Source organism: Cyprinodon variegatus, unplaced genomic scaffold, assembly GCF_000732505.1.
Source record: "Cyprinodon variegatus isolate N-32 unplaced genomic scaffold, C_variegatus-1.0 Scaffold837, whole genome shotgun sequence".
NCBI classification, from domain to species: domain Eukaryota; kingdom Metazoa; phylum Chordata; class Actinopteri; order Cyprinodontiformes; family Cyprinodontidae; genus Cyprinodon; species Cyprinodon variegatus.
The window spans coordinates 28,983-44,935 of NW_015151290.1; the positions used below are offsets into that span (position 1 = coordinate 28,983).

Consider the following 15,953-nt stretch of genomic DNA (forward strand, 5'->3'; position numbering starts at 1 on the left):
CAATCACAGACAACTTGCTTTATCCGGTGGGTGACACCTTCAGAGTGACAAAGGTGGAAAGAAGCGCACAGAGACTGGTCCACACCAGAGTTGCAGAGAGGAAGTGTGCACTCATGGTTGTGATATCTTCACATATCTCTCATAGTATTCAATCTGCACTCACAGATTAGTCAATATTTACATGGATAGTAGTTTAATTGAATTAAATTCAACTAAGTTTATTTATATAGCGCAAATTCACAGCACACGTCAAGGCACTTTACAGAGACAATTCAACCAGATCATAACGTCTGATTGGTTCAAAGTGTTCAAAGGAACACCAGCTGATTGCATCGACTCATTGACTCAAAGTTAATCCGTTGCACCAAGCATGCTTGTAGCAACAGCGGAGAGGAAAAACTCCTTTTTAACAGGAAGAAACCTCCAGCAGAACCAGGCTCGGTGTGAGCGGCCATCTGCTGAGGCCGACTGGGGTTAAAGGAGACAGAAGCAGAGATACAGAAAAAAGATACAAAAGGCAGCTGTGAACCAGCTCCACGAAACATGCAGACAGGCTCTGAGCCAGCTCCCATGTCAGAGGATGAAGAGAGCACATTGTTTGCATGCATGTGTTTTAAACAAAACGCCTCATATGAGTATTTACTTATCTTTTTGTGTGAGAACAACGTGCAAGATCAGGAAAATTATGCATGTTAAAATTGCCAATCATAGAATCATAAGATTATCATGTTCTAGTTATGATGCTAAATAACAAAAAATACAAGCAGAACAAGACAAAACAAAGACAAAAGGACACCACCTGTCAGTAACCTGATTTGTACTGGAAGCATGATAATATGCCACCAGCTCATTTGTGCATGTGCAGCCAGATCTTCATTCAGGTAGCCATAAAATCATTATGGAAAGTGAAATGACTTATTCGTATCTTTAAATCACCACTAAACCACATCTTATAAAAAACTATTTAACTACTTCTCTGAGAGAATTGGATGTGTTTTACATTCTCTCCATTAAAACGCTTGTCTGATCATCATCGGACGTGCTGAGATATAAAACTCAGAATTACTACTTTTATTTAAAAATCCATAGCCGAAAAAATTAGCTGCTGGAAGGATCCCAGTTATTGAACAGAAAGGACGGAAAAGTATTTATTCTCTCAGAAAAAATGTATACCTTTTACACATTGTAGTTAAATACACTTTTTACAGTTAGGGAGAGGAAAAGAAAATATTTCTGTCTTTTTTATAAAACACAGTGGATGGCCACCTGTATGTATTTCTAGTTGCAAAAGAGCAAATAAGCTGATAGCCTGGATTGTGCTACCTGTAGGATCGGGTAGAAACACCTCTGCTCATCCTTTGCTTATGTGTAATAATCTCTTTGTAGTTTGGCTCATCTACAATAGGCCAGATCTAAACTACTATAAACAATTAGATCTGCAGAAAGGCTGCCCTTCCCTCCATCCACAACCTGTACCCGTCTATCACTGAAAAAAAAAGCTGCTCACACTTCTACCCTTTGGTTTTCTCTACACAGCACTGATGGTAAAAACAAACCAAAACAGAGGTAGTTTCTGTTCCCAGGCTTGTCTGTCTGTTGAACCCTTCAGCACATCTGAACAACACCTTCGATTATATCATCTACTGTCAAGTTATTACATACTTCTTGACATAACACCTGACGTATTATTACTTATATCAGCTGCCAAGCATGGAAGCAGAGGCCTTACGCTTCGGACTTTCTTTTCAGCCTTTAGACTAAGACACCTAACAGTGCAACAGTACATTGTTCAGGTCCATGAACAAACACTTTAACTGACCATTTATTCTATTCAAGGGTTGGTATGACATAACCTAGCATAACCAAGACCGATACCCTTCAGAGTTCAAATTGAACTACACATATCTCTGAGTAAAGCATCATGTAGAAAGTGTTCACAAAAAGGAGGGGCATGCAGTACAATTCTTGGAGATGATTGGGTACCTGCCTCCCATGTGGAGTTTTTAGGGAATCACAGCAGCAGTAGCAGCTTGTTTTGTTTCACAACTCGCAGAGTTAACTGATAAATCAAACTCCTACTTGTCAAGCTCAGAACAATAGACCCAGCATTCAAGGGGAACAGGCAGTTAGATTTTTCACAACGTTTATTAAAGACTGAACAGCAGCAAACAGCATAGGCATCTAAGGCAGGAACCTCTGAATGAAGAGACCACAGTTTAGTGACCACATATATCTCTCAGAGGATGATAATGGATGTGTCAGTCACTAACCTCGTCTTATAGTTCAGTCCGCACCGGAGGGCTGCCAACAAGATGCGGTGGGTGCTGCCCAGAGAGTCCCAGGCGCTGGTGTCTCAGAGGTTAGAGGACAGACAGGAGATCAGAACTGGGCAGATGAAGGAAGGCTGGATAATCCAGAGGGCTAAGCCAAGGCCGGTGTCGAAAACGGGCCCATGAGTCAGAGCCAGGAGATCAGAGGTCCGAAGGGAAATCCAGAATGGAGTCGGGAAACATTTCCGGGTTCAGTTCGCAGACAGGCAGAAATCCGGCAGGAGTCCAAAGACAGGTCAGGCGAACAGATCGGAATGGGAACAGGCAGGCTCAGAGGTCCAGAGGCAGAACTGGTGAAATTCAGGGAATCGGAAAACACAGGTACGTAGACAACTCTCACCACAGGCTTAAAATAATCTGGTACTGATGGCTTGTTTAAAGGCTGGTTAAATAGAGGCTGAAGCAGATGGATCAGATCAGCGGTAATGAGAACTGGGCGGAGATAGACAGGTGAATGAAATGAGTAATCAGAGCAGTATCAGCTCCAACTACATGACACTTACCATATCCTGTTAGGAAGAATTCACAAACATCTACCCATCAAGAAAGGCAAAAAATTGCATTTTTTGTTAGCAATAGAGGGGTTTCCAGCTAAAACTGGTGAAGACATGTTTGTTTTTCTTCAGTCTTCGTTGAGGTCATACGTGTCACGGCATTTCACTGATCCAAAACGCATGTGAATGGAGGTTGACTTTTCTGCTGGCTCTGGCAGGATGTATTTTCGGGAGTTTGGGAATTCACAAATCTCGCTACAATTAATCTTGGTTGCAAGGTAAGATATGAGAATACCTTGGGTAAAAATGTCATGATTTTTTAAAGTGTTTTAACAAAAGACAAGAGAAAAGTATCCGATTTTCAGTATAGGTAGAAGATATTGAAACGTTGGGGGAAAAAAGCCTTCCCAACGTATGATGCCTTTAGCACCAAGTTTTGTTATGGAAATATGTTCAGGGCAATGTGCAGTATTAGTTTTTAGCCCCAAATAGCATACTGTTTCAAAAATGTCCCATTTATGGTCAGATCTAGATCCTTTATTTATTGTTTCAATTTTGATCTTTAAGCCTGCAGTAGGCAAATATCTTTAATGTGGCTATTAAACCAAACTTTAGTTAGTCAGGCTATGCTTATCTCCTGCGGTACAAGTAACTGTGTCATGGAAACACTGTTTTCAGACCGTCTTTAGTTGCCACAGCCTCAATCAGCTAACTGGCATTTCTGATGGCCTGCTTTGATTTATTCTTAGGTGTGGAAAAAAGTGCTATAATGTTCTGACAACACGTCTTCTGGATTAATAATTTGGTTTTAACCCTATATGTCTAAACAATAAACTGACATCTTTTTCTTGTGGATGATATTTTATTCCAGAGCAATTTGCTATAGTGCTAGGCTAACATTAGCATGCTTCTTTAATGCGACTCTTTGATAATACGGCCTCTTAACATATTTCAGCTCAGTTTCTTTATCAGTATCTGGCTAAAAGGTGAGAAACCCTTCAGTTAAGAAGAATCTGCATTTGTTATATGAGCAGAAATATGCATGGCCATTATTTTTGACAAAATTGGCTGTTCCAACATACCCACGTGGGTTGCTGCTGACAGTCACAGACGGTACATCAGCAGCAGGTATCTGCATACGAGTTTTTTCAGGGAGATTTAAAAAATCGTGACACCAAGTTGATACCTGGTATCAGAACGAGACATGCCTTGTTTTGATGTAGTGTGCCTAACAAAGGCAGTTGACTGATTTGGGAGAAGTGCATCTTGTAGATCAGATTCATTGCAGTCTGTTTGGCGTTTTAGGATTATTCTCAAAAGCACAAGTGGGGCTCAGCAGGAGATTAGTATTAAACCGGATCTAATTGGCAGTCGGACACATTGAAAGGCAGGGTGACACATTGCAATACCTTCAGCCATGCCAGTCATCATGACTAACAGCCGTACTGTCCGCTCTTCCTCTAAATCTACACGTTTCAGCACATGCAGAGAAAAGTCACAAGATTCAAGTCAGTCCCTCATGACTCGCTTGATGTGTTTTTCTTCCCTTCCCTGTGAGTGTGTGGATGTGCAGTTTGTTGAGGAGGGTAAACACAGAAACGGTGTCAGTTTTCAGTTTTTGCCCTCTTTTCCTGTCTTCAGCTTGCCTGTTTCCTGCTCTACTCTCTGCTGTTTTGTCCCATCTGTTTTCTCTTACTGTACTGCCTGACTGTCCTTTCCGTGCCTGTATCTGTGTTTGTGTGCAAAATAACCTCATGCTGTTTAAAGCTTGTGTCTCTGGTGGCAAGTCAGAGACCCGCATAAAAGACAAAAAATGTATCTGCGAGTGTGTGAGTGTGTCAGGAGGAGAAGAACAGGGTTATCTGTCTAGAACTGTGGTGGAACAACTACCTGCTGACTATAGTGTATTTTGACATCTTTGTCTGCACAGCGCAAACCTGGACCACACATACACAAACACTCCTTGCTTCAGGCTATCTTTCAAGGTCTCAGTGTCACAAAGTAATGAGATTATTCTCATGTGCAAAGGTTGTGCACATACACACTTCATGCACGCATATTCAGCTATCTATGAGGTCTGAAACACATGAGGCCTTAAGCATGAGGAGTGAAGGCACAGGAAGCATTAATATACAATGGGAGCTGGCCTTCAAGGAATGATTGTTTTCATAATTGAAAATCTTTTTTAACGAATCACTGCATCCATAGGAGTGTGTGGGGGGGTCAATATTTTTATGTGGAGGGACAAATGTTTAAAGATGCTCTAAGTCCTTTTGAGGGATGTTGTTGGCCTTCTTTCTCCACTCTTTTGCATGATGCTCTTCTGCAGTCATACAGCACTTATCCCCCTGAGACCTGTCCTACTTAGCATGTCCTTCACCCTATCTGTGGTGGAGACTTCCCGACTTGAACATGAAGAAGAAGAATCCATGTTTGTTGTTTTTTAATGTTTTACAGGAAAAGAGTGTTAAATGCATATTTTCCAATAATGCATATTTTCCAATTGGGCATTAATGGTCCTCATTGATTTGTTTTGTCAAATGCTTTGTCTTGATCCGTTTCTCATTTGGTTTCATCAGCGTCACAGATTTCGTTATTAGTTTTTTATTTGATAAACTAGCTCAGTATTCACTGTAATTGTGAAGTGATGTGGGGGGTTTTATGTTAATATTTATACATAATATTCTTGTGTGCAATTGTATTAAGCTCCCTTAAATCATAACTTATTTTTGCCTTTGCTTTGCAAAACATCTCAGTCGATTGGATTAAGAGTATCAGTAAGCAGCATCTTTTTAACTCGTCAAAATGTTTTAATAGGATTTAGGTCTAAACTTTGAGTTGGCCATTCGGACATAGAAACATGCTTTGGTCTTTCGGCATCTAAATGTTTTCCTTAAGAACAATTTTCCAGCATGTTGTAGATGTCTATGTTGCAGCACACCTGATTCTAATGGTTGCTGCAGAAGCCTGTTAATCTTTTTATATCATTCAGGTTTGTGGCAGTGAGGAGAAATCGGAACGGATTGAGAAAAAACTGCCTTACAGGATTGTCCCGTGTTTAACCTCTTAACATCCACCTCATTGTGGGTAATCCTCACCTATTTTACATACCCAAATGGAAAAGCAAATAACTTAGGAACTGTAAGTCTAAATTACATGTGCAATACATTATTTGAAAGCTAACACTCTCTAGTTTAATTAAAATTGGATGACTAGAACACAGACCAACCTGCATCAGTTCAAACATGACTCAAAGTTGGGGGTTTTTAGTCTTGGTAATGATAGGTCTTTTTTGAACAGCAGTAATAAGGACATTATTGAGAAGAAGCATGTTTTATATTTGTTCTACCTCATGTCAACCAGAAATGCAGAAAATTTCAGTCTTCTAGCTGTAACAGTTCCAGAGCTGTGGGGCTTTGAACTTTTGGTGTCAGCCTGCTGGTAAAAATTTTACCGGTGGAAATGTATGCATTCTGAGTTATTACCCCCACTTAAGGTCCACCGGGTCGGCGGCGACCCGGTGAGTTTTAAGAGGCTAAATCCATCTACAGTCCCATCAACTTTAACCAACTTTCCTATCTCTGTTGAAGAAAGGCATCTCCCACAGCATAATGCTGCCATTAATATGCTTCATGGTAGAAATTGTGTTTTCCTTTTGGAAAGGGTTGTCAAAAATATCAGTACTTAGAAAGTATCTATCCACAAAAAAAGCATCTGGATAGTAAACTATTTTAGCATGGAATCTATAGTGTAAATATTGTCAACCGTTTGGGGATATTTGTTTATTAGGTTAATTAACTTATTTAACTAGCATCTCTTTTTTTCCCATTTTCTTCAGTAATGCGCTCTAACAAACCCCAGAGGCTTTTGAATTTTATTTAAAAGCCTCCACATAAGTTTAAGGTGTATGCAAAACTTTTGCTAAGATGTTGCGTTTAAAATCCACAGTAGGTCCTATAATTAAAAAAGCTTTAACAAGGAAGGAGTTTTCTGTCACTTTTAAACTGACTTCATGAACAGTTTATCAGCTTGTCCTGTTACGCCTCGCCTATTTGCGTTATAGTCTCTGGTTTGACCGTTCCCTCTCTGTTCTGCAGCTTTTCTCACTCACATCAGATTCCTCTTGTCATCAAAGTCAGGTCTGTCTGTTCCACACTTACAGCTGCCCGTCCTCTCTCTTTTCCTCCCCCAGACTAGTGCTGTCGTCTGTTTCTGACTACTTTGCGGCCATGTTCACCAGCGATGTACGTGAGGCCAAACAGGACGAGGTGAAGATGGAGGGAGTGGACCCTGAGGCGCTGTGGGTCCTGGTTCAGTACGCATACACAGGTGCACTCTAGAATGCCTTTTGTCATCACAAAAAGGACTTTATCAAAAAATGTTTCTGCTCTCAGTCACAGTTATTTAATTAATAAATGTGTTTAATAGGTCGCCTGGAGCTGAAGGAGGACACCATCGAGTCTTTGTTGTCGGCCTCCTGCCTGCTGCAGCTGTCGTCGGTGGTTGAAGCTTGCTGCTCCTTTCTAGTGAAGCAGCTCCACCCCTCTAACTGTCTCGGCATCCGTTCCTACGCCGACGCCCAGGGCTGCCATGACCTGCAGAGGGCCGCTGACTATTACACCATGGTGAGTCGCTCTCCACATTCTGTCTGTGAACGATCAGACTGCCTGGACAGAGAATCTACTCTCAGAAAGACAAAGGATGACCTTAAATGACAACGCACGCTGGGCCTCTTATACCTGTGTACCCTTCCTTAGAGATATTATGGTCTGTTCTTATTCCTGATAACAAATTAGCTTCTTATTCACAACCCATCAAACCATTATTTCCACAAAAGATGTTTTTTCAGCTCATAGTTTCCATGGTTACTGAGGAAAAAATTCACCTTCCCCATCATGATTATCCTTTTTCTTCTCTTTAAGTTATTTCCTCTTAGAATTTAATGACAGCCTGTTTGTAAGTGTGTGTGTGTTGGCTCAGAGGGATGTTGGGTTTTATTGTAACACACATACGGAACCAGTTTGTAGACTTCCCAATACAAAGGCTCTGCTATCTTTTACTACAGCGTAGAGCTGCAACATGTCAGTCCAGCCGTCTATATCTGTTTCTTCTTCTGTCAGCCTTCAGTATTTCATCCTTGACTGCCTTCATCCACCAGGAGCACTTTCTGGAGGTAGTGGGAGGCCAGGAGTTCCTTGTACTCCCCGTAGAGGAGATGGAAAGGCTGCTGACATCTGATGACATCCAAGTGCCAGATGAGGAAACCGTGGTGACCTCTCTGCTGAGCTGGGTCAGTCATGATCCTGCCACTCGGCAGCGCCACCTACCATCCCTGCTGGCTCACATCAGACTACCTCTGCTACAACCACAGGTTAGAGCCACAGAGAAATCCTCCTCACTAGGGAAAAAAATAATTGAACTTTTATCACAATCATTACTTGGTCCATTTTCTTTGCTTTTAAATTTTTAGTGACTACACCAAGATCTCCAGAGTGATTACAGGCAGGAATGACTGCCTTTACATCACAGGGCAGGGCTAAAAATTATCATCGGCAACATTAATGTGGCAGATTTTGGTTGATAGATTCCGGTTTACATGATCTCAAATATATTATTTGAGTTTTTTTTACAAGGGAATTAATTCATTGGATAGTATCACATGTTTTAAATATTAAAATAAAAGACAGTAGTTGTTGGCTTTACTTCTGACCTGCAGGTTGTTTTCTGTGGCCAGATTAGTTTCATTATTCCTCCTTTTCATTATGTCCTCTTCTGTTATAGACACCCTCACCCTCAATCTGTCTCACTAACCTCTTTAGGCAATTAGAGGGATAATAACAATCATGTCTGCCATAGATTTCCGCTGTTTGTTTGTCCAGTGAGTGGAATGTGTTTAGTTTTAGAGTGTTTACATGCCCTTGCCCTGTATTTGTCATTTAGCAGCGACCGATGCTTGAAATTTTCACCATAATTTTGTCTATTACTTGAGGCTGTAGCTGTTTTAATTTCCCCACTAATTAATCTACATTCTGAGTTAATCCTTGCATAACTACTGAACCAAGAATATTTTCTCTTCTTGGCCTGTTCCTTACAAACCTTTATGTATATCACTGTGAAAAATGACTTAAGTCCGTACTTGGATACAATTATAGCCGCTGTTCTTTGGGGTTTCCAAACATCTTTGTACATTTAGAGATTCTTCTTCAAAGAATGTCTGTAATGAGATATAAGTCTCTCCTAAATGTGTTTTAATATTGACTGGGCCATTCGCTTTGATCTAACCTGTTCTCTTATACCTCTGTGAATGTTTAAGATCATCGTCCCAACTACAAAAAGCGAACCTTAGAACAGGTTTCCCTCTAGGGATCCTTTGTTTCTGGCTGCACCTTTTTTTTTAACCATCAGCTAAGACTAAATCCCCTGTCCCTGCTGAGGAAAGGCAACCTCACATCATGATGCAGCTCCATGTTTCTCAGTGGGATGACGCAGTCTGTTTGCAAAGCTTGGATATTATGTAGCATTGAGAGGTCTACAAATAGATGCCTCACTCATTCTTAATTTTTTATTGTTTAAATGTAAAACAAAATGCATTTTTTTCCTTCTAATAAGCAGTTTTGCACATTCATATATTGATCTGTGCATTAAACCATGAAATCCTGATGATATACATTAAAGCTTCTGATTTTAATGTAAAAAAAAAAAAGCGTGAAAGATCAGTGGGAGCAGGAAGCTGCTGAGACAAAGCTTACCTTTAACACCATGTAGTTTTTTCATCACAGCTACCTGTTTTTATATTTAGGGGTGTTTTTCTTATCTGTAAAGTATACTGAAGGAGCTTTCCCACATCCGACCCACCCCTGATGCACAGCTAAACCCACAAGTAGCTGTAGCACGTTATCAAGCGAGAAGATTGATGGCAAAGGGCTAAAGTGGTAAATTGGTCCTGGAGCAAAAAAGCCGACAGAAGGAGAGACAGAGAGACAGAGCTTCAGGCTCGTTCTGCCTTCTGCGCTTCATCATTTCGAACAGCCCCTCCCTTTCCCAAAACCATTTCAAACCAATAAGCGCATTAACATTCAGTGAACCCATGAGCTGTGAAATGCCAATAACATTACATAGAAAGTCATGCAGGCTACCTGATCAATACCTATCAAGCGATTAGTCGGCTCTCTATCTGAGCTAGCACTTGATTACTCGCCCAGATGGCGTCAGTTCCTCGGATTAATACCCCTGATCCCTGCTCCCCATTACCCCTGTCACATAAATGCAGATACTCACTCTTGATCTAATCTTTTCAGGCAACCATCTGTATCATGGAGCACCAAGCTGTTGTATGACAGTTGGTGTGATTTTTGTTATGGGGCTGAAATGACTGTGGAAGCAGAGAGGCTGGTTAAAAAATCTGCTATGAAAAGAAGCTTTCATATTTGGGCAAGGCATTGCAGATTTACAGCATCCTTCAAACTCTTTGTTACTACCGGTTTAGTAGCCAATGTAGAAATCAAATAATCAATTAACACCTGGAGTATGCGCTCTAAAAGACGCCATGTGCTGAAAGAAAAACACTGAGAGCATTAATTAAGACAAAGCAGTACAAAATATGTTTGTTTACATTTAAAATAAAAATGTTAATTTTCAGTAAACATGTTCTATTCGGGTCTCGTAGGTTTGGCTTCACCGAGGTCAATATCTGTAAAAGATTTTCTATTAACCATTGTCATTAAGTTAAGAATAAATTCAACACATTAATCAATTAGCAACATAAATCATTTGTTCCAATACTAAAACATCTCTCTTTTGGCCTAACTCTTCTGCTGTCTGCTCTTCCTATTAAATAAATGGTGTCATTTGGTACACTGTTGCAAAAAATAAAAGGAACACAATATAACTTCAAATAAATCAAATTTCTCTAAAATAAAATTGTCCACTTAGGTAGCAGCGGTTATTGACAATAGATTTCACATGCTGTTGTGCAAATGGAATAGAAAACAGGTGGAAATTACTGGCAATTAGCAAGACACACTCACTAAAGGAGTGGTTCTGTAGGTGGGGACAACAGATCACTTCTTAGTACCTATGCTTTCTAGCTGATGTGAAGCATTAGACGGACTCTATTATCCACAAAAGTGGCTCAGGTAGTGAAGCTCATCCAGGATGGCACATCAATGTGAGCTGTGGCAAGAAGGTTTGCTGTTTCTGTCAGTGTATGTTCAGAGGCTGGAGAGACAAGGGGACAGTCCAGTACACTGAGAGATGTGGAGGGGGCTGTTGGAGGGCAACAACCCAGCAGCAAGACTGCTACCCCTGCCTATGCACAAGGAGGAATAGAGCCCTGCAAAATGACCTACAGCAGGCCACAAATGTGCATGTGTCTGCACAAACGGTTAGAAACCGGCTCCATGAGGATGGTATGAGGGCCCGAAGTCCACAGATGGAGTTTGTGCTAACAGCCCAACACCATGCAGGACACTTGGCATTTGTCATCTGCTCTTCACAGATGAAAGCAGGTTCACACTGAGCATGTTTGACAGACATGACAGAGTCTGAAGACACTGTGGAAAGCGGTGTACTGCCCTTTATTATCCTTCAACATGTGCGGTTTGGCAGTGGGTCAGTAATGATGTAGGGTGGCTTTTCTTTGGAGAGCCACACAGCCCTCCATGTGCTCGCCAGAGGTAGCATGACTGCAAATAAGGTACCAAAATAAGATCCTCAGACCCCTTGTGAAACCATAGGCTGGTGTGGTTGGCCCTGGGTTCCTCCTAATGAAGGATAATGCTAGACCTCATGTGGCTGGAGTGTGTCAGCAGGTTCCTGCAGGATGAAGGCATTGAAGCTATGGAGGCCTGAATCTTATTGAGCAGATCTGGGACATGTCTTAATCAATCCACCAACGTCACGTTGCACAGACTGTTTGGGAGTTGTCGGATGCTTTAGTCCAGAACTAGGAGGAGATCCCTCAGGAGACCATCCACCTCAGGAGCTTCCCCAGGCGTTGAGGCCATACAGGCACATGGAAGCTACCCACAATGCTTTATTGATTTTTGTGCGTGCGATTTTGTTGTCAGAACATTCAACTTTGTACAAAACAAAGTATTCAATAAGAATATTTCATTTATTCATATCTAGGATGGGTTATTTTAGTGTTCCATTTATTTAGCTGAGCAAAGTATATACGTTTAGGGGAACTGGGTCAATTTGTCCCTTGTAGCACAAACAAGCCAACATACTGACCTTTAATAATGTGCTTTTGTTGCAGTGTTTGTAACAAAAAGCTAAACATTTGTCTTATTTGACTGAGGCACATGGTTTCAGGTCAAATTATCGGTTTTAGCAAACTTACCTACATTTGTAGTCCACAGTTGTCATTTGAACAGCAGCGTACGGCTATTATGGAAGCTTGTTAACCCAAATGATTTAGCAGTCCTGTTTGAGTAGCACAGTCTCTAATGTGTCACAATATAATCATGACATAGAGTAAAAACTTTAATCAACATAAAAAATTCTATAAAAATGTAAAAATGATTCAGTTATATCTATTTCATGAGAGCTGTTGGGTGTGGCCTCCAGCTGAATCAATTGGAATTTCATTGTTTTGTTGATGAAGGAAAGCGCTCGTTTTTTGCATTGAAACGCACTTAAGTCAACATTTTTCAAAAATTTTAATATTTAATTAAATTTGTTGTTATATTTAAAAATGAAATTGACTGGTATCAACTAATTAGAGTGCGCAATTTTAGAAAATTTTGTGCTGGTGGTATTAGCTTTAATATACGCCTCTTTTTTTCCTTTTTCCCTCTTTCTCACATTTATCTCCCTTTGGCATTTTGATAAATGTTTTCTATGTTCGGTGTGGGCTTCTGCTGCCGTGACTCTCCAACTGGTTTGATAAGATATTAGCCTGAAGAATGCAGGTTCATAACACTTCTTATATATGATTGTGCTCCAAGTTATCCTCTGCAGTATGAATATTGCGAACGCATATATTGCACTGCTGATGTGTTTTCGATTGCTTATTGTTCAGGCATAACATAGGCCTCAGCTCTTAAATCTGGGAAATCCTGAAACAGCTTGATAATACTAAACCCTGGTGTCGATATTAGATTCTTAATTTTAAAAAGGCTGTTTACCCGCCTTCATACAACGCTGACCTGTCCAGCTTTTGATAACAAAGCCTTAGGAGGATTTGATTTTGGCTGTTCTTGTATGAAGAATCCCTGTGGAAAAAGATTGGAGACTCCTAAAGGATGAGACACATACAGCTGAGGGATATGTGTTTTTTTTTTTTTTGTTTTTTTTTTGGGCATTAGTGCTGTGGTGCATTGAGTGGATGGCGCCCAGCTCTATCTCCTCTACGCGTGAGCCGAGACGGGGGATAATGCAGCTTTCACATCCGCACATTTTGAGGTGGAGAGACGCTGTGGAGGAGGTGGGTTGCCTGCGGGATTCATTCTTATCTCGCTCTCCACGTTCAATCCTCCACAGCATGATGGATAAATGACCAGAGAGAAGGACAAACATGTGATTTCTGTATCTGTCCTTCTGAGTCACCCACACACACACACACACACACACACAGATGGATGAGTAAAAAGGGCTGACTGTAATTTGTCGCTCTGTGATTGTGCGCAGCTGAAGCATGGTTTGACCCTGGCGTGTAAGCTGCTTATCCATTTACCATGCTTGTTTTGCGCCTCTACACTTCTAGCTGTGAAATTAAATTTCCCATTCAGTGACCAAGTTTATTTACGTGGGGCGAGCCCTTTTTTTGTGTGTACTTAGATGTGAAGGAGAACATCAAACTGTGAGAGGAATCTTGATCAGAAACAGGTGCATGGGAAAAGTCTTCATGCCCCGTGGATTTTTTATTTTTTTTATGGATTTCATTAAGCTACCAAGAAATGGCAGTCCGTGACTCACGGATCTACTGGCCACAAATCAGTCTTTTGTGAAAGAATGTTAAGAGCAATTTTTTTTTAAAAATGACTAAAGACTCCTCTTTAAAATTTGCCACAAAGCAGAAGCTGCTTTGATCAGATCATGACTGCACGCTAGCAAAGCAATTTATTAATTTAGCTGTTGCGTAATTTTACCAGCAGATTATGAATATATTAGATTACTATAACTTGGAGTTATAATTAATAATAGGTCATTCAACTCAAGGGGAAAAACAATAAATGATCATTAGTTAAGGATAACTGGTATCTATTTACACACCAAGGCTCTTTAGTTTTCTACCTAAAGTTGAACTTCTGCACCGGCTGTTAAAATCCAGTTTTCTTTTACTAATTTAGTAATTTTGACTATGGTTATAATTAGTGTTGCACTGATACCAATATCTGGCTGGGCCCCGATCCAGCCTAAAATGGTGGTATTGGCATCGGCAAGTAAAAGGTAGGCAAAGCCATGATGGCAATTATTTTACATCCAAGTAGTAAGCAGTTCTTCGTATATACACACACACACATCAATTTCAAACAGATGGTATCGGTATCAGCCGATACTGCACAGCCAGGTATTGGGTATCTGTATCGCGGCCAAAAAATGGCATCGGTGCAACACTAGTTATAACTAGTTATAACTAATCACCAACCAAATGAAATTGTCTCTGTTTCTTCAAGTTTTACCCAAAAAGGTTGAATCTGGCTCTGAGTGATAAATTGTTCTCAGCATAAATAATCACAGAAAATCACAGTTAAAATATCTTTATTGTAATACCTATTACATTATTGGTGTATCTTATAGCTATGCAAACACTACACACCACTGAAAATAAGCGCAAGATAAATGGAAGGCTTAGAAAAAGGGGTCTAAGAGTCCATTCAGAGTAGGGCTATAGCAATACACGAATCTCGTGATACGATACGATATTCAGCTCACAATATGATGTCACGATATTTGTAGATGATATGATTTAATTCGATATAATCCGAAACACTTACAGTACATAATTTCTGACAGATTTGAAAGGGACCGAGTGGTTTAAGTGACATCTTGTGGGTGTTGTCTTTACTTAGATTGAATTAGTTGAACCAAAAACTAAAAACATCATTTACTTAGCATAAGTCTTACTGGACAGAGAGCCTACAGCTTGCAAATGCAAGACAAAAATGAATCACAGATGTATAGAGAAAATGTGTTTCATTTATTAAAACTGTTCAAACTGTAGCTTCCAAGCCTTTGAAGTAAATAAACTTTAGTAATACACTTACTGTAACAAGAGATTTAAAAAGTGCAACAACTCCTTTTTGTTAGCATGACAACAATGAACATGTGAGGTTGCCAGTCAAACTACCAGGAGTAGACCTTCCCCAATAATTCAAGTCATTTAGAAGAACAATTAAACATTTAACTTAAAATGTACCCGTCTTAGCGGAGTAGTTTAAGGCCTGTAGGCCTATAAGTGGGGAAACTAGTCCAGCCATCAGCTGCAGACCAAGTTATCTACATTCTCTTCAGATTTCTGACCAAATCGCTCTTCCTGCCAATCGAACGGGGATGAACACAGAGAATCTGAATGGTACTTACCGGTATGTATCGATACTCGCAGCTTATAAATCTATGTTTTCTTGGAAAACAAAAAATATCGGTTTATATCGCAAAAGCAATAAAATTGCCCAGCCCAAGTTCAGAGTCTCTAAGGAATGTTCAAGTTTAAAGGTTATGATGTATTCATGCATTTAAGGTTGTCCTTTAAAATGGCAGATAAGTATAAATAACAACTTTAGCAGAGATATTAAATGCAATCAAAACATCGAAGCATCTTTTGCTTTTACAGTGAATAATGAACAATGACTCAGAAATGCATTAATATGTAGCAGATGTAGCAGTACTAGTTCAAAATGACTTAGTCACCAGGAAGCCAGGCTACGAGGCAGGGCTGAACCAGGACAAATGGTAGTAAAACCTGTTCTAAGACAGCCGCCACCACATATTGGCTTGGCCGAAGATGAGGTAGCTTTCAGCTATCAATGCTATCCAATCAAATATTAGCACATTAACTCTACAGACAGGCTCGGTGAGCATTAGCATTCAGCTCAGAACTCTCTTACTTAAAAACAATCAGCAGTTGAAATTAAAAAGCTTTGTAGTCTGAGCCAAAATGATCATACCACATTGCACAAGTTGG

The 15,953-nt window shown here is 40.2% G+C and overlaps 1 protein-coding gene across 2 annotated transcripts in view; it reads left to right on the plus strand.

Annotated features, from left to right (window-relative positions):
• The window catches only part of klhl5 (kelch like family member 5), a 46,327-nt gene that overhangs the window by 10,496 nt on the left and 19,878 nt on the right, over positions 1-15,953 (plus strand). For both annotated transcript variants that reach the window (XM_015397073.1, XM_015397072.1), the window contains exons 3-5: positions 7,017-7,153; positions 7,253-7,449; positions 7,983-8,195. In XM_015397073.1, coding sequence (XP_015252559.1) covers positions 7,017-7,153; positions 7,253-7,449; positions 7,983-8,195 — 547 coding nt within the window. The remainder of the gene's footprint in view (positions 1-7,016; positions 7,154-7,252; positions 7,450-7,982; positions 8,196-15,953) is intronic.